The 24,858-nt window shown below is 46.8% G+C and overlaps 1 protein-coding gene across 3 annotated transcripts in view; it reads left to right on the top strand.

Annotated features, from left to right (window-relative positions):
• The window catches only part of PACS1 (phosphofurin acidic cluster sorting protein 1), a 93,598-nt gene that overhangs the window by 63,538 nt on the left and 5,202 nt on the right, over positions 1-24,858 (top strand). For all 3 annotated transcript variants that reach the window (XM_054994013.1, XM_054994006.1, XM_054994021.1), the window contains exons 11-23: positions 1,920-2,000; positions 2,102-2,217; positions 5,397-5,535; positions 6,187-6,291; positions 7,522-7,628; positions 11,036-11,190; positions 13,502-13,612; positions 15,324-15,426; positions 16,454-16,496; positions 21,626-21,668; positions 22,372-22,507; positions 23,669-23,895; positions 24,195-24,314. In XM_054994013.1, coding sequence (XP_054849988.1) covers positions 1,920-2,000; positions 2,102-2,217; positions 5,397-5,535; positions 6,187-6,291; positions 7,522-7,628; positions 11,036-11,190; positions 13,502-13,612; positions 15,324-15,426; positions 16,454-16,496; positions 21,626-21,668; positions 22,372-22,507; positions 23,669-23,895; positions 24,195-24,314 — 1,486 coding nt within the window. The remainder of the gene's footprint in view (positions 1-1,919; positions 2,001-2,101; positions 2,218-5,396; positions 5,536-6,186; positions 6,292-7,521; positions 7,629-11,035; positions 11,191-13,501; positions 13,613-15,323; positions 15,427-16,453; positions 16,497-21,625; positions 21,669-22,371; positions 22,508-23,668; positions 23,896-24,194; positions 24,315-24,858) is intronic.

The following is a 24,858-nucleotide window of genomic DNA, read 5'->3' as shown; positions in this document are numbered from 1 at the left end:
TGCGATTATCCCAGTAGTTTTAGATACATATTGTAAGTGGCTCAAAAGACTAAGATGGAATGAAAACTTGATTCTTGTGCCCCTTCAACTATGTCAGGTGCTTAATAGCCTGCCGTGCAGTTTTGATTTGTGTGTTTTCATAGTGCTGTGGTTAGCTCCAAAAAGAGTTTTCATGTGGCTTAGGCTCCTTTGAACTGGTTTCTTTAAATGGTTGGGATTGGGGATAAACAAGAAATACAGATTTGGAGGTTTTAGATGTGTGTATTAGGTGGATCTGTGACTTGTTGACAGATCGCACCCAAAGAGTGCTAGTTAATGATTCCTCATCCTCTTGGAAAAGAGTGACAAGTGGAGTTCCTCAGGGATCACTCCTGGGACCTGTTCTGTTCAACATTTTTATAAATGATTTGGATGAAGGAATAGAGGGAATGCTTATTAAATTTGCAGATGATACTAAATTGGGAGGGGTAGCAAATACGATCGGAGACAGAATTAGGATACAGGATCTTGACAGGCTGGAAAACTGGGCTAAAACAAATAAAATGAGTTTCAACAGAGATAAATGCAAAGTTCTGCATTTAGGAAGGAAAAAGCAACTGCATAATTACAGGACGGGGGAGACTTGTCTTGTCAGTAGTATGTGCAAAAAGGATCAAGGGGTCTTAGTAGACCATACACTGAACATGAGTCAGCAGTATGATGTGGTAGCTAAAAAGGCAAATGCGGTTTTGAGCTGTGTCAAAAGAAGCATAGTGTCCAGATCACGCAAAGTGATGGTATCGCTCTATTCTGCTCTTGTTAGACCTCACCTAGAGTATTGTGTTCAGTTTGGAGCACCACAATTTAAGAAGGATCTGGACAAGCTGGAACATGTCCAGAGGAGGGCAACAAAGATGGTGAGGGGTCTGGAGACCCAAGTCCTATGAGGAAAGGTTGAAAGAGCTTGGAATGTTTAGCCTGGAGAGAGGTGATATGATAACCATCTTTAAGTACTTGAAGGGCTGTCATATAGAGGATGGCATGGAGTTGTTTTCCACTGCCCCAGAAGGTTGGACCAGAACCAACAGCTAGAAATTAAATCAAAAGAGGTTTCGGCTAAGCATGAGGAAGAACTTCCTGACAGTTAGAGTGGTCCCTCAGTGGAAGAGGCTTCCTTGGGAGGTGGTGGGCTCTCCTTCTTTGGAGGTTTTTAAGAAAAGAAAAACCTCTTTGGAGGTTTTTTAATCAGAGGCTAGATGGTCATCTGACAGCAATGCTGATTCTGAAACTGAGCAGATCATGAGGGGGGGGCAGGAAGGGTTACATCAGTGCTTAGTTCTTGTGACCCTTCTTACATGCCCAGGTTAATGCCAATTGCCACTTTGGGGTCAGGTAGGAATTTTCCACAGGCCAGTTTGGCTAGGGATCCTGGAGGTGTTTTTTCATCTTCTGGGCATGGAGCAAAGGTCGCTGTGTGTGTGTGAGGGGGAGGTAGTTGTGAATTTCCTGCATTGTGCAGGGGTTTGGACTAGATGACCCTAGGGATCCCTTCCAACCCTATGATTCTGTTTTGATTGTGGTGTGGAAATTGCAATAAAGACTTGGTAACAAGAAAAACACTACAAAATTGGAACGAGTTGTTCCTGTCTCTGGAGATCCTTTTGAAGATTCCCTACAGTGCATTCCCCAATCCTGAGGGCTAGTAACGCTCTTGTGTTTTGGGAAGCTGGGTTTCCTGGGGATCTGAAGGAGGCTTTGCCTAGTAGGGGGCCGAATGCTGTCCAACTCACAAAGCTGTTGTCATCAGGCAGTAAACATTGTGATTATTATCTGCTTAAACAGTGTCTCCTCTAATGACTGTAAATGTGATCCTTCTGAGTCATAGCTTAGCTCATTTCCTTTCCTTTCTCTCTCTCTCTCCACTGCTGTTATGTTTCCAGATGGAAGCATCCATTGGGGACAAAATGAAACCTAACCGGAGTAAAAATGCAGATGACAGCCTCAATGAAACAGATACGCTGGTAAGCATGTTTCTGCTCTTGCTGGCGGTGGGTAGGCCTTCCCACCAGTAAGTTATCCAGTTGTTCTCTACCGTACAAATTAATTTTGAATGATTGTCTAGGAAGGGAATGAGCAGGATACATTTGGAGACTCAAACGCCACCTTAGTCATCCCAGAAAAAATCAAGACTCCTATGAAGACCAGCAAGGGGGAGCTTCAGAGCATGGCATCACCCAGGTAAGATGCATCAGGTTGTGCCGGCTTATTACTTCTTCTAACCGCAACTAGCCCCGCCCCCCATCCCACCCCCTGGCAATTTAAGTGCATTCAAGGCTCCTCAAGTATGCAGAAGATTCTTTTGAACTAATCAAAAGATAGGGGAGAGCCCCCTTCTCCCCAAAATATTAGTCTGATGAGGATTGAAAAATCTCCAGGAATGCAAAATGTTGACAGCAGTTGAGCATCAGCTAAAGGGGAGGGGGGAGGATTAGCCTGCTCAAGCCTCTGAGAGCTCACAGAGTCCTGGAGGGCCAGATGCTGAGTATGTCTCTCCCCAGTAGGTTGTGGGCCAGCTTGTCACTCCTGATAATACAGCAAATGGCCCCTGCAGCTATGACAAAAGCAGCAACATTAGGCCACCTGCTGCCTGTGCAGAAGGTTCTATGTACTTGGAGCTCCCCAAGCATGCAAAATAATACGGTCGTTTTAATTAACCAAAAGTAAGTGAGAACCAAATTATACGCTATCAGTGATGTGATTTGGGTCAGGTTTTCCAATGTGACAAGGATCTCACTGGGCCCAGTTTGGTTCAGGAAGGCCACGTTGGGGAGGCGGGGCTTTAGCCTTCCCTCCCATGCCATCTTCCCAAGCCAAAAGGGCGACAGGGGGCAATATGTGCCCTGATGCAGGGTTGTGCTGTGCTTGGAAACAGTAATCCCCCCAAATCATGTCTGTCTGCAAAAAAGACATTGTCCCAGGTATTGTTTAGTTTGGCCCTTAGGGAACCCCAAAACCTCTCTGGCAAAGACAGAATGCTCCTGGAGCCAGGGAATGTTGAGAGTGGTTGAGTGTATTAAAGAAAGAGGGGTGAGAGAAAGAGACGGCCTACTCAAATCCCTGAGAACTTGCATAATACAGGAAGGGAGAGGTTTGGGTTCCACCACCTCACAAATCTTCAAAAATTTCCTACCCTGGAGTTGGTAATCCCAGCATCTCCGTGCAGAGCATCCTGGTCCAATGGAGTTTCCTTCATGCAGGTCTCATCTCTTTGAGAAAAAAGCCGTGGCCAACTGGGCTCTTTCTTGCCTGCTTCCTTCAAACACCAGTTCATAGACTGCCTCTTCCTGGACTGAGGAATTCTTGAGTCCTCTGGGGAGTGCTTTTCTTGCCTCTGGAGGTGGAGGGATGGCAAGCTTAGAAGGCCCTGCTGGCCACCAGCTGAAGAATATGAGGCTGTTTCCTTTGTGCCTGCTGTGATTTTGTGGGAACTGCAGGAGTGCAGCTGCTCGGGTGTCCTTTCAAGCTGGATGGGCGGGTACTGTTAGCGGTGACTCTTGAACGGCCGGCATTTGCCCCACTTCTAGCGCTGTGGCTGTTTCTTCGGACAAATTCATTGTGACTCAAGCCCCTGAATGAGGACTTGGCCCCGAAGCGAACTATTCTGCTACCATTTTTCTCCCCAATTTGCTCTTTTGTTCTAAACCGAAATGTGTCACAGCTGCCTTTTCCCTGCGGTGCTCAGGAAGGCTACAGATGACACGGCACCTTAAAATGCAAAGCGTTGCCTTTCCCTGTCCCTGCTGTTGCCCTTCTCATCGGCAAAGCAGATGCCTATCGGGAAACACGTTCAGCCGCAGAACCGTATGTTGTTTTCTCAGCTCCCTCTTCGGTCTCCCCCCGCCCACCTTGAATGCAGCAGTGGCGGCCCAATGACCCGCTTCTTTACTGAGGGCAGCGCGTTCTTTATGTGAACCACCTGGCTTTGTCCTTGAACGGCCGCCTTCTGCTTAATGTCGCAGACAGAAACAGAAGGTGGGATGTGCCTTTGGGCTCCCTCAAGCACAGCGATGGTCTAAGAGGTGACATTGGACAGGGATTTCCTTGTAGGCTCCAAATCAGCTTGGCTTACGGATGAAGCTGGACGCCTACCTGCTGGCACCACAAATGCCTCTGAGAGTTGCGCTCTTGCCGTATCATGAACTTGTAGCAATACATCCTGGGGAATGTGGTGTGTCTCCCTCCCCCTTCCTCTATCATCCCATATTCAGACACTGCATCAAAGAGTGCCAGATCCTGTTACTGGAATAAGTTATGCAGGTCAAGCCTACACAAACTCGTTTTGTACTGTTTTCCAAGAATAGCTTTTCAGAGAAGTTTTTCCAGAGGCAGAGAGCCAGGTGGGAAGGGGGCAAAGAGGGAAAGGAGGTGTTACCCTTAGGAACAGAGTTACCCCTTGATGTGTGGGAGCTGAGCAGGCGCTAAAACACTTGCTGATGACTGGAAATCAGGCTTCATAAGGTTTTTTGAGGGGATCTTTTTAGACTCATGAGGACTAGAAGCCTGGTTGTGTGTGTGTCTGAGTTGTGTTTTAGCGAAAGCTGTCAGAAGGGTCCATGGCTCCGTGGCAGAACATCTGCTTTGCATGCAGAAGGTCCCAGATTCAATCCCCGCCATCTCCAGTTAAAAGGATCACGTTGTAGGTGACGTGAAAGACCTTGACCTGCGACCCTGGAGAGTAGACAGCACTGACCTTGATGGATCAATTACCTGATTCAGTATAAGGCAGCTCCGTGTGATGTAAATTTCGTTTAGTGCAGGAACCATATAATCTGTCAAACGTTATTGTTCAAACATTTAAACATTAACTGGCCCACATAATTTCTGTCAAGACAGACGTTCACGTGCTCTGGTGTCAGTCTTGTGTACAGGTAATTAACAGAAAGGGCGACATGTTCTACAAGCATGGGCAGTCCTGGAATGTCCATGTAATCCTTTTCCAGCTTTCCAAGCCTTGGGTGTTTAAAAAATACTTAAAAATTTACAGCAATATATAAACGGTAACCGAATCCTTCTTGTTTGATTGCTGAATGCTATACATCCCTAGGCAGAATGCTAGATAAGAGAGGCCACACTTGTGTGGCAAACCTGTCAGCATAGAGCGTTCACAGGCTTGTGGATAACATATTATCTGGCCTCAGTGGAGCTAGAAGAGAGTCTCAGGCCACATCCACTGAGTGCGGCATTGGTCATCGTACAATATCATGCTTGTGATGAATGGATTGGTTGATTTGGAGACCCTTCAGGATCCTACATAACTGTCTCTGATGAAGGAGGGAAGCTCTAGGACTTTTTTTTGCTGGCAAGTCATCTTGCATTGCATCCGTTTGACACTCGATTCTTCCTTCTGCCTTTGACAGCAAAATGGACAGCGCAACGCACACTCCCCGGCAGAAGCGCAGCACTCCCCTTAAGGAACGCCAGCTTTCAAAGCCCCTCAGTGAAAGGACCAACAGCTCGGACAGCGAAAGGTCACCAGACTTAGGCCATAGTACACAGGTAACCACTGTCAGGAGGTGCGATGCTCCTGTGCCTTACATTTCCTCTGTCTTGTTTTGGGAGCAGTGGGCAATCTTAAGTAGCCGCTGCAAAAGCCAGCTGCTCAAGAGACCTCTGGAGGAAGTCACTTTTGAGAGAACTTCCTCCAGGCATGCGTCTTCTTGGTCAAAAGTGATGTCTCTTGATTCAGAATAAGTTGTGCAGATTCAGTATATGTAGCTAGGTATGCATAATTTTTACTAAGGTGACAACGATACAGAATTCTTTTCCAGGAAGGGAAGGGGAAGAGAGAGATGAGAGAGAGGCATATTGTCAATATAATGCATATTGGAGCTGAATGATTAGTTAAGGGATGAGCTGAAACTCCCCCAGCTGGTCTGGAAGCTTGTCCCAGTGCCTCCTCTGGTCGCTGAGCCTCCTCTAATGATCTGCTTAAGGGAGTGGGAAAGAACTTGGGAGGGGTATTGCTCTTCCCCACACTCCATTGTTGTGTATCATGGTCTGAAAAGGGAGGAGGCCACCGTCTTGTGACACTCACCTCTGTATGGCTAGAAGATGCTCTTCAAGAGCTGAGACTGCTGGGTTGTCTATCTGAATTCAGAGCTCTCTCGGACAAGTGTGTCTGAAAAGTCGTACAACTTTCCCCAACAGATTCCTCGCAAGGTCTTCTACGACCAGCTGAACCAAATCCTCGTGTCTGATGCAGCATTGCCAGAAAACATCATTCTAGTGAATGCTATCGACTGGCAGGGCCAGGTAAGGAGATGGGCTGCCATTCTTTTTCTGCCCCATCCTTCTCAACGCCCCCTCATCACTGCCCCTCCCCTTGAACCCAATTTGACAAAAGACTAATTAAATTGAAGAGCATGAATGTGTGCTTCACTGCTTACTTGTTCTACCTGCAGAATGTGATTTTTGGTTGTAGAAGCCCAGAATCTCACCCCAAATGTTGAAAAGTGTTACCGTTGCCATATACCAGCAATGTATGTATGTGGCACTTGATACAGTAACGTGAGCCAAAAAAAAAAAAGCAGGTTTCTACTTGAAGCGGTTTACAGTCTAAATGTCGTGAGTGCTGAGGTACACATCCATTAAATACTAGTCAAGGCAGCCCTGCAGATTTATTCTGAACGTAATTAATAGTTCACATTAAGCGTGTCCTGAAAATAGTTGATTTATTAGATGCACACTCAGAAGTGTCAGCAAACAGAAAAATGAGGTGCTAGATGCAGAGGAGTGTAAGTGGCAGGAATTAGGAACTGTGTTTGGGGGGGGGGATAGCTCCGAAGAATGAGTGTACCCTTTCCCCTTGCTCTTAAAATTCTTCCTGAGCGCACACGCCTCTTTAATTCTGAGCCTTTAGAAATTGCTTGTCTCTTTTAAAAGATATTTCTGGGACTATGTGATTAAAAACAGATGCGTGTTGTAAAATAAAACCGAGCCCGCTCCAGAATTTGACAGATGCACTGGAGGTTTCTCTGGTGGCTGCGCAGCAACTGAATGTTTCTTTTGATAAGGGGATGTGGGATGTAGAAGTCCGGGAGAGGGAGGGGGGTGATTATCCAATAGCTGGAGATTTTGTTGTCTAACTGAAAGCTCCTTCCTGTAAACTGATACCTTCAGCTGAGAGGAGTGGGGCCCTTGGAAGGAGGGGAGACATCTCAGAATGAACGAGGCCCGGGCAGATTTCTGTAGCTTAAGGTTTCTTGGCCGCTGTTGTCCGTCTCCATCTTGGCTGCATTCTCTCTTGGGCGCTGGGCCTGCCAGTGGATGGGACTCGGGTTTCCATCACCTCAGCTGTAACTGTGGCACATTCAACTTGTATCCAAGGTGCTTACGGGTGCTCGGTTACCAACCTTTTGTCAAAGGGCAGGCAGCCAGTGATTGCCAATCAGGGAAGAGGGGTGTTGTATGGCAGCTGAATAAACATAGTGCCAAATCGCTCCACGGCTTGCCCGCTTGCTTACTATCTCGTTTCCCTTCCAGTATGTAGCAGATCTTCTTCAGGACCAAAAGAGGCCTGTGGTCTGCACGTGCTCTACCATCGAAGTGCAAGCCGTCCTCTCTGCAATTCTCACAAGGATCCAGCGATAGTGAGTGCACAAAGCTATCCTGGTGCTGTTCCCATTTCATATAGTCTAACCTGCCGTATAGACGGGGCAGGAAAGAAATCTCAATTATGCACAGCCTTAAATGAAAATGAAACCATGACTCATGCCCTTGAGCAGCACACACCCCTGTCCAGCCCACTTGGGCTTTCAACTCAAGGGACACTTGTCTGCACTTGAATATCTGAATCACTGGTTACTCCTTGAGTGATTTTAGTTAAGGAAATTTTCCTGAGAAATAAAAAAGGACAGCTTTTCTGTTGGCAGGGCCTCAAGATCAAATGAGTACGTGCAGGCCCCTGTCGCTTTTCCTGAGGCAGACAAACAAAAGGCAGAGAGACATGCCGTTTTATCCTTGAATACACCTTTTATATGGTAAATCTGGGATAAAGTGGGATTCGGTTCAAGTGTCTAACCCTCCAATCCGAGTTGCTTTTTTGTCCTCTGCAGTTGGTGAAGAGATGTTTCACAGATTGAACCTGTGAGGCTGCCTCCTGCTGAGTGAAACCATTGGCCTATCTGGTTCACTATTGTCTGTTTAACTGGCAGCAGCTCTCCAGGACGTCCTAATATTTCATTGGAGATGTCAGGATTTGAATCTGGGCCCTTGTGCTTGCAGAGCATTCACTCTGCCATTGAGCCATAGTCTTTACTGGGAGGGATCATCCCTCTGTATTTTTTCAAAGTCTCTGTTTTCCAAGTACCAAGCTTGGCATGTGGAGATATGCCCCTACCACCTCTTTGAAACTCTGCCTCTTCCACCCAGAAGGGTGCCTTTTATAGGGCTGTGATCATCTTTTACTTGAAGCTAGTTCTGTGATGACCAGAGATGTAAGGCAAGGCCCTATAATACAAGGTTGATGTAGTTGCTTCTTCCCGGTACTTCCACACCCATGTTCCTTTGGTAACGTTAAAGCAAAAGAGCTGTAAGAGTTGCTGGTGTGGGAATTAACTGCATCGGTTGCGCATGTGCACACCCCTGCCACGCATGGCCACCTTCATTCTTCTCTTAAAAATACGATTGTAGCACTTTCAGATGTTAAGAACAACGTAGTTGTTTTCCTCAGTTTATATGTTTTTTTGAACATTTCTGGGGTTGCATAGATGGGGTCATGGGAGGAATTGCTACCACTCTGCTCTGGGAGCATGAATGTTGGGAGAAATGACCCTGAATACAGCTGCAGTCCAGGCAAGGGGATTTTGGCTTTTATGGCTTCCTTGCTGCTTTTGTGCCATAGTGACTGCAGTAGCCACTGAAATGCAGGCCTGCTTGCCAGCATAGTCTGACTGCTGCAACCCAAGAAGCCTGCAAGGTGGTTTCCTCTCAAAGCATTGGTGGGAAGACGTTGTCGTTAAAAGGGCTCTTTTCACTCCTTTGTTCACCATGCTGTTGTCACAGCCATCCGTGGCTGCTAGGGGCACACTATAAATACGTCTGGAGATCGTTCATGCAATGCTTCATTATCGCTTCAAATGGAGCTATTGGCTTAACTCTGGAGCCTGTAAAATGCCCTGGAATATGCCATGTGTTAACAGTGCTTTTGAGCATGTACAGAATATTTGTTGGCTAGCCCACAAACATCCGGGATTAGAGGAAACTGTTTACGGGACAGAGGAGCGACTCCTGGGCATGGGGAGTCCATAGCTTGGTGGTAGAGCACTTTGTATAAGGTCCAAAGACCATTACCTCGCATGTCCAATTGAAAACAGGCTGGGAACTGTTGCCAGCCTGAATAAACAGTACTTATTAGGTAGATGAGTAGTCTGACTTCGTATTGAGGCCCAGCAGCTCTCATTTTAGAACTCTGTTATATAAAGAGGCAGCTGCATCCATTCTCTGCTTGGGAGGAAATCGTAGGGAAGTTAAGGGTGGGAGATACTCCCAGAGTTGTGGGATTGGAGCTCAAGAATCTGGCTTGGCTTTTTGCCTCATCTGCCTGCAATGCCTGTCATCTGGAAGCCCTGCTCATTGTAAAAGAAAGTACCCAGCCTCCTCAAGGGTTTGCAAGCTTACATGTTGCTGCCAACACAAAGTATTGCCTTACCTGCTTTGAGTGTTGTGTCTGCAAACAGCCAAAGCTCCAAATATCATTACAGGACCAGTGAAGCGTGTGTTTCCCCAGCGTTTGGGTGCCCTCTAGTGGGTGCTGGTAAAGCGATGGATCTTAATTAATTTTTAAAGAATATTTTTGTTTTCCGTTTCCATTCTATGTGTAATGCCCAAGAAAGCGAACAAGATATAATGCTAAAATGTATGTTAATCATGTTGTATTTTAAAATCCTCAGTGTAATTGCACAATTATATATCAAATGGAACAAGGAGGAATAAAAGCTCCAGTCAATAAAAACAACAAGCTGTGTCAGGCAAAGGTTCCAAAGGCCTTCTGAAATAAAATCATTTTCACTAAAAACTTCCCCACTCCCATTGGTCTCACAGTGCTCCTGTTGAATTTCAAAGGGGGAAAAGTAAAACCCTGTCTTGTCCCCTCAAAAAGGCTTAAAAAAAAAGAGCCAAGGACACAGGTTTCCGTTAGCAAAACTGAGCCAGGGGGCAGATGAATTAAATCTGCCTCTGCTTCCTGAGCAGAGACATGGAACTGTTTGTGTGCAGCTTGCCTTTTGCAAGATGATAGAGGTCTGCAATGTTTGTTAGTTCTGTTCTGGCCTTGTAACATGTAGAAGGGAGATGTATGTCTGATAACGTGCAGTACGCCTCTGTTTTGATGGTGCGAACAGAAGCTCCTCAGGGCAAGTTTACTACTTGTTATCAGACCTGCTCGCCCCTCACAGATTACTGTTCTCAAAGTGGGATGAACAAAATGAGAGCTTGCCATTCCTGCAGTGGAAGATGCTGCTGGTAGTGGAGTTGAATTGGAGAGCAGGCAGCATTGTTTGTTATATGGGGCTGAGCTTAGCTGGCACTGTAAAAAACCTTGGAGCACCTGATGCCGTAGTTGTTGAATGTAAAATGGCTGAAGGCCTGATGAGTACCTGGATGAGAGACCTTTGGGAGTACCCATAAACCCGTCTGAGGTTTCGAAAAGGAAGAGTACAGTTTCCCTTGAGAGATCTTGACCTTGACTATATTTAATTATGCCTCTGTGTAAGTACATAATCAGATCCCTGCCTGCTTTGAATCTGAAAAAATGGTTGTCAAGAGCTCTCCCACTGAGATGCCTCTTGCTTAAGGAGGGGGGGGGGGACACACCAGGCTGTATAGCATGGGCAATACATGTAGAAACACTCTGTAGGTCTCTGCCTGCCATGTTTTGCTTTCAGTATCCAGGTCCCTGGTGTCTGGCCCTTGAAAAGGCAGGGCCCTTCTTTGCACAGGGCGATGCAGGGAGTTCTGAGCCCAGCTTCTTTAACAGCCCAGATTTCTTTCTTTTCAGCTGCAACTGTAACTCCTCCATGCCACGTCCGGTGAAGGTGGTGTCCGTGGGCGGCCAGAGTTACCTCAGCGCCATCTTAAGGTTTTTTGTGAAGCAGTTGGCCAACAAGACGTCGGATTGGCTGAGCTACATGAGGTTCCTCATCATCCCGCTAGGTAATGAGGCTGGTTTCTCTGGCTCTCTGGTTTGGATAGTGAGTTCAGCATTTACTCAAAGGACCGGAAAGTTGTTGATCGCCCCCCCCCCCCCCACACACACAAATTGCTTTTATTTACTGGCTTTTTTCAAAACCTACTCTATTGTTTTTATCTAGAGCTATTTTATTTGACTGACCTCTGTGGTATGGGGTTTTTTTTGCATATCTTGCTTCCTGCTTTGGTTTTCATGACTGTTTTATGATTGATGCTGGTTTAATTTTAATTCTGTTCCGATTTGTAGCCATCTTGAGCGGTTTCCTGAAGAGGTGTCTAGCAAACCAAGGAAATTCTTTCCAAGCAAAAATGCTTAGGACATTTGCTGTGGGGAACCGTCTTTATCCTACATTTTACATTGTAGTCTTCAAAAGGACTTGTAGGTTCTTGTGTCATAGAATACCAGTATGATACAGTGGTTATGAGTTACAATGGATAGAGTGTTGGTGTAGGACCTCGGTTCAAATCCCCATACAGCCAGGAAGGATAGGATAAAATTATATTCGAGGTGTAGCATACAGAGAATTCCATCCTTAAAAAGTGCTGCCTTTTTTCTCCATTTGCTGTATTGCCAGGAAAGCAAACCCTTTGCCCTACATATTTTCAGTGCTTTTAACACACTGGTGAACAGTGCATACTTAGCCACCACCCTTGTGCACTGGACCTTTGTGCATTCCAGGACTTTAAACATCATTTTGCACTGAATCTCTCTATATCCAACAGAGATTAGCAGTCTTCATGTTCCGAAGATGGTGTCTCCCCTAGGGCTGGAAGCCTCAATGGGCAGGGCCCATTTCAGTTAATGAGGGGAAAATTTTAATCTGTCTGTCCAATGTTTTTAATCCTGCCTTTCCTTCAAGGAACTCGGGGCAGTATACATAAATCTCCCCCTATTCTCTTGAGGATGGGAGAGACAGCCTGACTGGCACCCAGGGCCACCTAGTGAGTGTTCTGTCTGAGTGGGGATTTGAACCCAGCTCTCTCTGTCCCCTGCATTCTAATTACTGCACCACCATTGGCTTTTAATTGGCAAATGTGAGAGCAGAAGACCTTCCTAGTTATTTTGAGGCTGTTTTGGTTCTGATCCACAATAAAGGAAATGAGAAACAACATTAAATATGGTCTTCCCTTTAACAGTGGTTGGTAGTTTTTGTTGATGGTTTACAGTTTAGCTCTACACTTCTTTTAGGATAAGGGTCCCCATGGGGAGAAAGGCCAAGGGGGTGGTATAAATGAAGTACAAAACAAATTTTGGAGAGATGGAGGCTTTGGTAAGAAAATATATTTAACTCTAATTTAAGACAGATAATCACAATCTTTAATTGGTGAAGAGCCCCAGCTGTAAGAGCCAGTGTAAGAATTCTCCTTCATGTTGATATGAAATATTAAGAGAAAGATGGTTGTTGTGGATTTTCTGGGCTGTATAGCCGTGGTCTTGGCATTGTAGTTCCTGACGTTTCGCCAGCAGCTGTGGCTGGCATCTTCAGAGGTGTAGCACCAAAAGAAAGAGATCTGTCAGTGTCACAGTGTGGAGAAGATGTTGGCAGGTAATTTATATCTACTCAGGAAAGTGGGTTTGGGCTGAGTCATCCTGTAGGAGTTTCCCAGAGTGTGGAATGCTAATGGAGGGAGGCGTCACTGTATCCTGACGCCTCCCTCCATTAGCATTCCACACCCTGGGAAACTCCTACAGGATGACTCAGCCCAAACCCACTTTCCTGAGTAGATATAAATTACCTGCCAACCTCTTCTCCACACTGTGACACTGAGAGATTTCTGTCTTTTGGTGCTACACCTCTGAAGATGCCAGCCACAGCTGCTGGCAAAACTTCAGGAACTACAATGCCAAGACCATGGCTATACAGCCCAGAAAATCCACAACAACTATCATTCTCCGGCCATGAAAGCCTTTGACAATATATTAAGAGAAAGATTTGCATCCAGTAGCACCTTAAAGATCAACAAGATTCTCAGGGTATACATTTTCAAAAGTCAAAGCTTCTTTTATCAAATGAGGAGAGCTTTGACTCTCCAAAGGTCATACCCTGAAAATCTTGTTGGTCTTTAAGGTGCTACTGGATTTGAATCTTGCTATTGTACTGCAGACCAAAGTGGCTTCTCAACTGGAACTATGAAATAAAGGGGAGCCCTGGGAAAGATATGGAAGCCAGAGACGTGATGGCTTCTGACCCGAAAAGATATGTTGAATCAGCAGCCATTTTTCTGTTTTGTCATGGCACTTGATTGACAGAGCTTGATCTCTTTCCACCACCAGGTTCTCACCCTGTGGCAAAATACATGGGCTGTGTGGACAGCAGATACGGCAATATGTTTCAGGACTCTGCCTGGAGAGAACTTTTCAGTAAAGCAGAGCCTCCTGTTACAGGTGAGGAGGCGGTGGTCAGTATGCAGTGGGTGGCTGAAAGACCCCCTTTGATCGGGGGCTTTACTCTTACATGTATCCCTATTTTCGTGCAAATTCAAGGTGAACATAACTGAGATTCCCACATGTCTGCTCACAGCCTTTAGTTCAGTGCAGTGTTCCAGCTTGACAAGTACAGTCCTGTCTTGGCCTCCTAGCTAAGATCCATCAGGATGCTGCTACTGCTGCTGGCACTTGAAAACAAGCAGTACAGGATGGGCTGGAATCAGCCAAGCAAGCCTTGGCACAAGAGGCACCTTTTGCTGGAACTGAAAGCTGATGCTCCCAGTGAGGCGTAGTTCAGGGACTGCAGCAAACGTTAAACTGATGAACAGGATTTGTTCCTAGGGTGAAGATTTTTGCACTGATCGCTGCATCCAAATGAGGTCCGTGCTTCTTCTTGTACATCTTTTTTTTTTTTGACCCGTACTCTGCACTTGGTGTCCTTCCCCTCTGCCTGAGTACGTGTGTGCATGCACATGCACAGAGGATAGAGCCCCTGCTTTGCATGCAGAAGGTCCCAACTGTCACCTGTCAAAGAAGGGTGTGTAGCAGGTGTTAAGCAAGAACCTTCCCTGCTGGAGCTAGATCATCCAGCAGGTCTGTCTGACTTTGTGTAAGGGAGCTTGATGTGTGTCTAGGCCAGCCACATCTTTGAGTGCATTGTTCAGGCTCCGAAGTTCGTGAGGGCCTATTGCTGCTTGGCGCCCTTTGGCGGAAGGGAATCTTGCCGCAGCCTAGTAACAGGGATAAGGAGGTGGCCACGGATTGGCAGACAGCATGAGGAGAAATCGCCTCCTAACGGCAGTTAGAAGTGGGGGAAAGAGGGACTCAAGCCAGTTCTGAGGAAAGGCTGTTTAATGTATTCAAAGCTTAGTTAGCTAGTTTCTCAAGTAATATTTAAATGCTTGTTATTTTGTTGCCTCACTGTTTCCTATGAGAGTTTCTGTGACTTAGCACAAATTTATCTGTGTTAATAAACACCAACAAATATATAAGCCTGTGCTTTAAGCTTCTGCCAGCTGTGAAAAAAATCACCCAGAGAAGAAAAGAACCCAGAAAAAGGAAGGAATTAGACAGACGAGGTTGTTTAATCTCCTTAGGGAAAGCTGCTAAGGGTCTGAGAGGCTGTGAGCAGCACTTGGGACAGCAGTCAGGGAATTGAGCACCTAGACAATGTGTTGGCCAGGAGCCGACTTGAAGTGGAAAAGGCCCTTGAACAAGTCAAGCTGAGCGTTCTCTTTGGCACCACAAGCCAGCAGTGAAGGGGCCGCTCACCTCAGCAGTACCAACAACGAGCATTTGTTTACCCGTTGCTTCCTTCCACAAGCTTGCGGTCATACAGGAGGGGAGACATTTGGTGAGCTGGTACAACCAAGAACCATTGCCAGTAATAGGTCTGAGCCAAATTTCCCCTGAAGTGTTGGAAGAGTTGCTGGCATTTTTTCCTGGCCACCAGTGAACCACTAAAAAATTCCCTGTAAGTTAAATAGACAGTCCACCCCGGCATTGGTCCTCCTTCCAGGTTGCCACCTCTCTGGTATGAAGGTCCTTTTGCCTCTGTGCACATTCCAATGCCACATGCAGCTTTGAAAGTACGAAATTCTCCCTCTCTTGGACCTCGGCATGGTGAGGCTTCAATGCCCTTTTCCTTTTGGACTGTGTTCCTCTCCAGAGCCTTTTGATGTGGTTGGCCGGATAACGCAGTACGTGAGTGGAGCGAATGTCACCCACCAGTTGCCTGTGGCCGAGGCAATGCTGACTTGCAAACACAAATTGTAAGTTCTTTTTCTCCATTGGTTGATTTAAACGGGTGAGCTGACCTGCATTGCCTTTGTCAGGAAGGTTAGTAGTAAAAGCCAGTGCAGGATCAGTTGTGTTAACAGTGTCTGTATTATTAAAACGTAGTTGAGAACACTGGACAGCAGTAGGTGTATGCTTTCCATTCTGTCCTCTGAACAGAACTTTCGTGAAGCTGTTTCCAGACTGCTGCCATCTTCCTTTCCCCAAATGAAGCAGAACAACCCCAACCCCCAAATACGTTCCTTGAGCAAAGTTTGTGATTCTGTGACCAGGGGATGGTAGAACATAAAGCGTGTTCTTTATTGTTCTGCCCATTATATGATGGTCCAAGTGAAAGACTTCTGTGAAAGCTGTTAGCCTTCTTTTTTCTAGATTAAGTTGTTGTCCGTGAAGCGTTTTTATTTGTTATTGTGGCTTATAAAATTCAGTACAAACATGTGCAAACGGTTGCCATTTCCTGTATTAGCGAACACCTAGTTTAACTGCTGCCGTTTATTTTACCTGCTTTTGCTCTTTAGGTTCAAAAGATTGTATTATTTGAGTATCTTAGAACTGCTAGTTTACAATACACAGATACTTCTTGTTCTGTGTTGTGACATACAGAATTAAAAATGAATGCGAACTATTAAAACGTAACTTGGCGAGCTGTCAAATCTTTGTTTGAATGTTCTGGAAGGGAGGCAGTGAAGGCAGCCTTCCTAGAGCCACCGAGGAAGGAAGGGCCAATTCCTTTTGTCTAGCTGTGCGAGGGTCGGATGCTAAATTAAAGTTTATCCATTGTGGCTTCTGCGCAGTACCCAATGTGTGACAGCACAGAAGACCACTGGGTGGGCAATAGTGACAGATAAGCGCAGCTCTGTTTTTGAGCTCATTCCCCCCCACCAGCTTAATTAATGTCAAATGGGAAGGAATATGGGAAGCCCTTACACTTTCCATAGCTTTTCTTTCTTTTTTGTCTTTCCTGCTGATTAGATTTTCACTGCTGCTTTCTTTTCCCCACAGCCAAGATGAAGATTCTTACCAGAAGTTCATCCCTTTCATCGGGGTAAGGAGTTCTCCATTTCTTGAATATTCCACTCCCTAATATGAACTTAGTTTGCAAAGGATGGAGGTGTATTAATATATAACATTCAATAAACTTGGCTAAAGTTTGTAAATAAAATCAGTCTGTTGTCAGAAGGGCAGAATGCGTTTTTCTGGCTGCGTTCAAAGGAACCCTTCCTAAGGTTTCATATCTTTGGATCTCTTTCACTTCCTTATTGGTAGGTGTAATGTATGGTCCCCACCAGAGTACTTATTCCTTAAAAATGTCCTTGTAAGCCGCAAGGTATTTAGATCCTCATCAGGGCCTTTGTTCTGGCAGGTTGCTAGCTGCAGGGCCTTTCCTGTGGTGGCAGATTGACTTTGGAACTCCTCTACCCAGCAACAGGCCTGGTACCAAGCCTGTTCAGCTTTACCTTATCCTTCCCCCCCTCTTGCTGTTCTGATTTTTTTTACTGTTTTTATTTCATAGACTGAAAAGGAATGTTTTAAAGCTGCTTTTATTGTTTTATTTCTGCTGTTTTATCACTGTTTGGCTTATTGCTTTTACTGGTAACTGTTTATATTGTTGTTGAGAATGGAAACTTCATTTAAGAGCCTATGTGCTGAGAGTTGCAGGGTATAAATGTATATATATCTAAAACATACGTTTGGTCTATTCAGTTGTGACAGAAGTGCTCTCGTTCTTCAGCACCCTCCTCTTTTTTTAGTCTGTGAGGCCAGTTTGGTGTAGTGGTTAAGAGCGGCAGGACTCTAATCTGGAGAGCCAAGTTTGATTCTCCACTCCTCTGCTTGAAGCCAGTGGGGTGACCTTGGGTCAGTCACAGCTCGCTCAGAGCTCTCTCAGCCTCACCCACTTCACAGGCTGACAGGGCCGGATCTAGCGCTCCTGGCGCCCGGGGCAACGCTTGCCGGCCCTCGCGCGCGCGCACAGCGCGCACACACTCCTGACGCGGCGTGATGACGTCATTTTGATGACGTCATCATGCTGCGCGCCGGAGGCAGCGTGGGGGGCTTCAGAAGCTAATGGCGCGGTCGGCTTTGCAGCCCCCCATGCTGTCTTTCGCCTGCCCCATGGGACAGGGGGCGACCGGCTTGCCACGCGCCCTCTGTCCTGCGGAGCAAGCAAAAGGCAGTGCGGGGGGCTGCGAGGCTGCCCGCGCCATGCGCCTGCCCCGCGGGACAGGGGGTGGCCGGCTGCCCCCTCTCCTGCAGGGCAAGTGAGTGGCGTGGGTGGCCGCGCTGCCCTTTTCCTGCCCTGCAGGACTGGGGGTGCGCGGCAAGCCAGCCGCCCCCTGTCCTGCGGGGCAAGCAAAAGGCAGCGCGGCTGCCCATGCTGCCACCTGCACACTCTGGGAGCTGCTTCCGGTGCCCCCTCCCTGGCGGCGCTGGGGGCAGACTACCCCCCTGCCCCCCCTCTAGATCCAGCCCTGCAGGGTGATTGTTGTGGAGATAATAACACACTTTCTAAACAGTTTTGAATGGGTATTAAGTTGTCCTGAAGGGCGGTATACAAATCGGATGTTGTTGTTGGTCTGTCTCTCTGTATCTGAAGAGACACTGCATTAGGAATGGAAAGTAGCATGCTTGAAGTGTTCCACATCAGCATTTAACTGCCAAGAGCCATTTTATTTGCATTCATGTCACCTTTCTTTCCAACCTACCGTGGATAATGGCAGCTCTGATAAACCGTTTCCTCCGCCTGATGGTGACCTGAGGTTGTGGCCAAAATTCAAATGTGGTCCTATTAAATCAAACTGCATTTGCTGGTGCTAAGTTTATCTTTCTGGATTGAGCACTTTTGATTACGGACTTGGCCATAAGCCCGGCTGGAGCCCAGCCGTTGATGAGGGCTGAAGCCGCCAGCAACTGAAAGCAGGCATCCTGCATTGATCGCCTCACAACGGCCTCTCCTATCAGCTTGGCTTCTTTTTCGTACTTGCTTGGCTTTCCCTAACGCCAAGCAAAGAGTGAAACATTGGATGGTTCATCGGTTTATCACCTTTGCTAGCAGAAGGACTGGGAAAATGCCAGAGCTATGATTTCCTCTCTGCGTCCCTGCAGATTTAACACTTAGTGCATCTAATGCAAACCATGATCTGTACACCCACTTGCGATGATTTCACATCCTAGTTTATGACCAATTTTTACCTGCCAATTAGGTATTCAGGTTAACTTCTGAGCCTGGTTAAAGATAGCAAACTGTGACAGAGTGCAGTCCCCTTTGACAGAACTCTTGGGTTTTTTCCTGCTAGATTGTGGGCTTTACTCTTACACGTATCCCTATTTTCATGTAAATTAGAGGTGAACATAAGTGAGATTCCCACATATCTGCTCACAGCCTTTGGTTCAGTACAGTGTTCCAGTGTTGTGCATTGGATTGTTCACTATCTGTAGGGTTCTTATATTTGCAACCCTTCTTCTTCCCTGGAGACTGGCAGCAAAGGGTCCGAAGTGGTAGCAGCACATTATACTAGCACAACCCATCTAATAGTGGTTCGCAGCCTGCCCATGGCATCGGCCCTTTTTCTTTTGTAGGCTCTCTTGTGCCCTTACAGTTTGCCTTGCAGCATCCATGAGATGCTTGTGAAAATACAACTTCTGCCATTCATGGAGCAGCAAAAAAGAAGGGCCCCTTTGCATCTTTGTTTCTCATTCTTGATCCACGTTGTGTTATAGTCTCTGAGGGAGGCAAGAGAAATGCGTGATGGTTTGAGTGACTTTGCGGGAATGGTCACCTTTCCGGCATGCCATCATTCCAGGGCTGTTCCAGCATTGCCTTGCCTGATTCACTGTGCCCCTGATTTGGGTGTTGGGGGTGTCAGTAGCACCTGGAAGACACTTCCTCGGCCCCCAGTGCCGCACACAGCTAAAGGCACAGACAGAAAGCATCTCTGCTTTTGTTATCTCTGCTGTTAGAAATCGTTGGGAGGGGCAGATTTGCACTCATGAAGCCCTCCTGTTGGCTGTGTGTTTTTTTCTTGTCATCGCCATTTTATTCCAACAGCTAAACTCTGCCCAAGGAAAAGGCGCTTGAAAAATGAAATCCTGCCCTCAAGTCATAGTTGACTTATGGCAACCCCTGTTGGAGTTTTCATGGCAAGAGACTTAATGGAGGCGGTTTGCCATTGCCTGCCTCTGCATAGCAACCCTGGTCTTTGTTGGAGGTCTCCCATCCAATGACTAACCAAGGCTGACCCTGCTTAGTTTCTGAGATCTGACTAGATCAGGCTCTCCTGGGCTATCCAGGTCATGGCAAAAGGCCCTTAAAAAGCCCAAAAAAAATCTCAATTCCCACAACATTCACACTGCTAGCCATCACACCAAGCCACTCCTCTCCTTTCTTTTGTCTCCCCTATTGAGTTATTGCACAAGAGGATAATGTGTGTGTGTGTTCTTGCAGCTTGTAAAGCATGCTGGCCACTGGGGGCCACTCTTTCCCTGCAAAGGAAAGCAGCTTGCCTAGCAGGAAAAGCAGTATGCTTCCCCAAAAGGCTGCAGCTCTGACCTGTCAAAAGCACTGGGGAAATCTGACTCAACCTGAGCCGGGCGCGGGCGGGGTGTGTGTGTGTGACTCAGCATTGTTGTGTCCCACAAGTGCGGGCTGATGCAATGGCGACCAATTAAGGGGAAACCTCAAATGCATTAATCTATAGGATGCTCTTGAGTCCCTGTGTTATTTACAGGAGGAAAATATAGATGTGCACTTTTTGACAAACTAGGGCAGCTTGAGAGCTTTAAAAAAACACCCCTTTTTTAGCATCTAGAAATGTCAGCAAATATATCTTTGTGACTTTACTGTGCTTGTTTCTGGGTAGGCTTTACAGCTTAACCTTGAACAGGGGCTTGAAGTGGATGTCTGAGCAACCAGAGTACAGCCCCACTTGGATGACCTGATAGGTTCATTCTCTCTTTGGCTGCGGCCTGCACTTAAAGCTCAGTTACAGGCAAAGCCCTGCATGCACCTATAGTGCCCAGTTTGCATTTTAGTAGCAGGCATAAAGTACGGCATTGTGAAGATCTTGGGTTTGGGGGGGGGGCGGGTTCGGCATTCCCTCAGTAATCCTTCCTCTCTCCCCAATGTTTTAGCAGTTGTTTATATTATTTGTATTCATTTTAAATTCTGGTTTTAAATCATTTTAATAATGTCGGCTTTAATGGCTTTTAAGATGATACTTTCATTTGTATGTTTGGAATTTTTTTAGTTGCCTTGGTGTCCCTGTGAGGGCAGAAAAGTGGGGTAAAGGGAGCTATTAAAATAATAAAATAAATTTGGGCTCCAAATAGGCAAGCAGAAAAGCTTAGAAAAACGTGCCCCTCTGATTCTTTGAAAACGTTTGGATCTTTTCTGAGTGGAAAAGGCTATTAATCCACATTGCCTCTACTGTTTGCAGTAGACTTTACTGCAGTTGCTGTTGAGTCGGTGTTGGGCAGGCCAGGAGTTATAGAAACCTGTTCCTTCAAGCCAAACTTTCTGAGACCGGTTTTTAGAGGTGTGGCTTGGTCTTAGGCCTGAAGGGCAGTGGGCAGCTCTGTGGAGGGCTGGGTGCCACGGTCCTAGGGCGTCATTTATCCTAGGCCCTGACCAGTCAAGAGGCCTCATGTTGGCTGCCAGTCACAGAGGCTGATGTTGAATGTAGCTTAACAAGATCCCAGACTTCAGCCACATAAGGTTCTTTGGTTCAAGTTCCAGAGCAGTTGACAGGTGCAAGTAAATACAGAATTGATGAGGGATGGGTTGGGAAAACCAGCTAAAGTAGGGGGACATACAGTATGTGCCATATTTCCATTATAGTGCAAAAAAAGATCCAGTTTCAGTTCCATGCCCCCACCCAACTTGTAGTTGATGTTGATATCCTCCTTCGTCGTGCCTGCTGTTAGGTCTTTCTTTTCATAAAGAGCTTTAGTGCATTACAGTGTTTTAATTGTCCTGTCTTTTTTGTGTCAACCACTTTGATTACACTTGCCATGAAAAACAATATATAAAAATACAGGAAATGAAAAATGAATGAGATACAATAGCCTGCCACAGGAAGGGCAGAGGTGTTGATTTCCACCTGTAAATAAAGTATTTGCCATGATTTCTTCTCTGGAATGCTTTTCCTCAGTTGGTTCCCCCTTCCTGTGTTTCAGGTGGTTAAAGTGGGCCTCATTGAAGATTCTCCTGCGGCTACAGGTACGATTGCACCCACCTATCTTGGAGCACAGGCCAGTCACTCCATCTTATTTTAAAATGTTTCCTTCTGAGCATGAAACAGGACAGTTTAGCTAGTATCGATCTGGAAATGGTTGGCTGTGCTTTGCAAAAAATGCAAAACCTGTGCTTTCCTACTGAGTTAGAACGACAAGTATAAGGTAGCGCTTCTCAAATTGTGAGTGGGGTTGGGGGCAGCGAATGCTGCTGGAATATTGCCTAGGAAAAATGAATCGACCCAGAATACATCCCTGTGCTTCAGCTGAGGGAATCCCAGCAGTTATCGCCATCACCCAGTCCCTGAATCCTGTACGAGGAGGCAGAGGCAGACATGGGCCACTGGATGGCAGTACTGACTTGAGCTGTTACACAGTTGGGATGAGGATGCTTGTCTAGGAGTTCATTGTGTGTGTGTTTTAATGTTAAGAATGCACTAGGCCTCCAATTTCCGTCCAGGAAAAGAAGCTGCATCCCAGATATTATTAAAGGTTTGGAAACTCTGGTGTCAATCTTGGTTCCTTCCTTGAATTCTGGCTGTATGTACACTTGCTGAAATTGATGGGCATTGCTGAAGCTTGCTGTAACCTGGGCGTTGCTGTTGTTTACATCAAAGCAGCTGGTTCCTACCGCCCCCCCCCCCCTTCATTCCTCCTGTCCAAAGTCTCATGCCCTCCTTCCTTTGCAGGGGATGGAGATGATTCTCCCGTCATCAGCCTCACCGTCCCCTCCACCTCTCCCCCGTCTACCTCCGGCCTTGCCAGGGATGTCACTGCCACGCCTCCATCATCTCCCTCTATGACGAGTGGGCTGGCGGTCATGGGGTAAGTCTTGAGCAATGCCGTCTGGCTGGGGGAGGGAGGCTTCAGAACTGCTGGGGGGAAGAGAAGCCTTCCCCCATCAGAGATTTAGGACATCTGGCCACCTTTTGAGGAAAGCAGTAATGCGCGCCAAAGGCACGGGGCAGGTAAATGCTATAGACTGTCAGAATGTAGAATCTTCTACACGGCCGATGATTCCTGGATGTGCTGCTGCCTTCTGGCTCAAAGGGTTAAGGTTGAGAAAGCTGTGTCATGCTCTAGCAGGCAGTTTATTTTGCCCAGTCTTAACACACACAAACACGCACCATGTGTCTTTCAGCATGCCAGCGTATCTCCTCTCCTCCTTTAGTGAGAGAAGTGGAAATTGTCTTTGTGTCAGCCACTTTTCAACCGCCTCCCTCCCTGCCCACTCAGGAACCTCTCTACCCTACCCATTCCCAGAAACAATGCTGATAACAAGGGGAAGGAGATGCCCTGTAGACTGGCAAGTAATGAGTCCTGGCACCCACTCTGTGAAGGGGCAGAGTTTATCCTTGTGAGTGGTCAGTGAGTAGCATAAAGCCTTCCTGGCATGCAGGTTTGATTTGCTGGCTGCCTCAAGTCAAATGATTGAACTGCTTTTCATATTTTGTGATGTGCCTTGAGTCTCAATGAGAAAGGCAGCCTATAAATGAAAATAATATTATTACTTACAACGATGGTGATGATGATGATGCATTATAGTACAAGGTTTTCTGAACAAGGGCTGATTCCGCACACATTGGATAATGCACTTTCAATGCACTTTATCAATCGTTTGAGGTGGATTTTTTGTTCTGAAAAAAACATGAAAAAATCCGTTCCAAATGATCTATAAAGAGGATTGGAAGTGCATTATCCAACGTGTGCGGAATCACTCAAGGACTGCTCATACATTTCAAAAGAGTTTCTGTCCCTTCCTGATAAGAGATGCTGAAGCTGCCTTTCCACCTCCATCCCTTAATATTTTGACATCAGGAACTCCCACCAGTAGTGAGCTTGCCAGGCCAGCTGGAGGGGGCAGGAGCGTGGCTGGTATGACAACGCCTGAGTTGTCTCCTCTTTGGTCAGAACCTCCTCACTGGGTGCTTAAGGCACTTTGCCAGACTTGTTCACATTCTCCTTCTTTCCCCTCTTTGCTCGCAGGTCCCCCAATAGCCCCTATGGCGATGTCATTGGGCTGCAGGTGGATTACTGGCTCGCTCAGCCCACCGAAAAGAAGAAGGAAGGAGAGAAGAAGGACGCCAGTTCCAAAAACACGCTCAAGAGTGTCTTCCGCTCCGTGCAGGTGTCGCGCCTTCCCAACAGTGGGGAAGCCCAGCTCTCCGGGACCATGGCCATGACCGTTGTCACCAAAGAGAAGAATAAGAAAGGTGAGCTGTTGCTGCTGAGATGGGCTGGGGGGGGGCAGAGAGGAGAGGCTGAGCCTGGATGGTGGCGGCAGCCGAGGACAGAGCTTGCCGGGTCAGTGAGGGAGCAACGTGGGATATTGGCTGCCTCCTTCCTGCAGGCCTGAGCTGACGCCCATCCTTCTGGTGGCTGCACTCTCAGGGCAGCTGGGCAGCAGCAGAGGCTACTGGGGGACTCTCTTTCCCGCCTAGTGTCATCCTTCTGCTTTTTGCTTGCAAGAACGAGGCATCTTGGCCAAGCGGGTTCTTTTTTCCCTCTCTAGTTCCCACAATTTTTCTGAGCAAGAAACCCAAAGAGAGGGAGGTAGATTCCAAGAGCCAAATGATCGACGGAATCAGTCGGCTGATCTGCTCTGCGAAGCAGCAGCAAACCATGCTGAAAGGTAACGCTTGGTGGTCTGGAAACCAAGGTGGGTGCCTTGGGGGGGAAGGGATTCCGCTGGCTGCAGGGAGTAGCTTTTTTACCTTGTTTTAAGCATGATGTGGCTGATGCAGAAGAGTGGGAGCTAAGGCCAAGTAAAGCAAGGACACGGGAGAAGGTTTGACTGTATGGAACAATCTTGGACATATTGTGATTTTATTTTTATTTATTGTTCAGTTTTTAGCCCACCGCCCCCATGAACGGGCTCAGGGTGGGGTACAATAAAATGCTCAACACACATTAAAACGTTTAGATACAATTAAAATCCAACAACCACGGTACACGTACAGACAGCAGATGGCAGTCCCTTCCAATTTCCCAATCATAATGTAAACGAGAGAGGGGAGCGTGGAGGCCAGCACTTAAATAATATTTCTGTGACTGCGCTTGTAAGGGGCAGATGTTTTCATACCCCCCCCCCTGGCGGGAGACCAGTAAGGAAGCACCAAAAGCAATTCAAAGGCTGGCCTCAACCGTATGCCTGGCGGAACATCTCTGTCTTACAG

Source organism: Eublepharis macularius, chromosome 1 (genome assembly GCF_028583425.1).
Source record: "Eublepharis macularius isolate TG4126 chromosome 1, MPM_Emac_v1.0, whole genome shotgun sequence".
Lineage (NCBI taxonomy): Eukaryota > Metazoa > Chordata > Lepidosauria > Squamata > Eublepharidae > Eublepharis > Eublepharis macularius.
The sequence above is the reverse complement of the archived record's forward strand: the minus strand, read 5'-3'. Positions and strand labels throughout refer to the sequence as shown.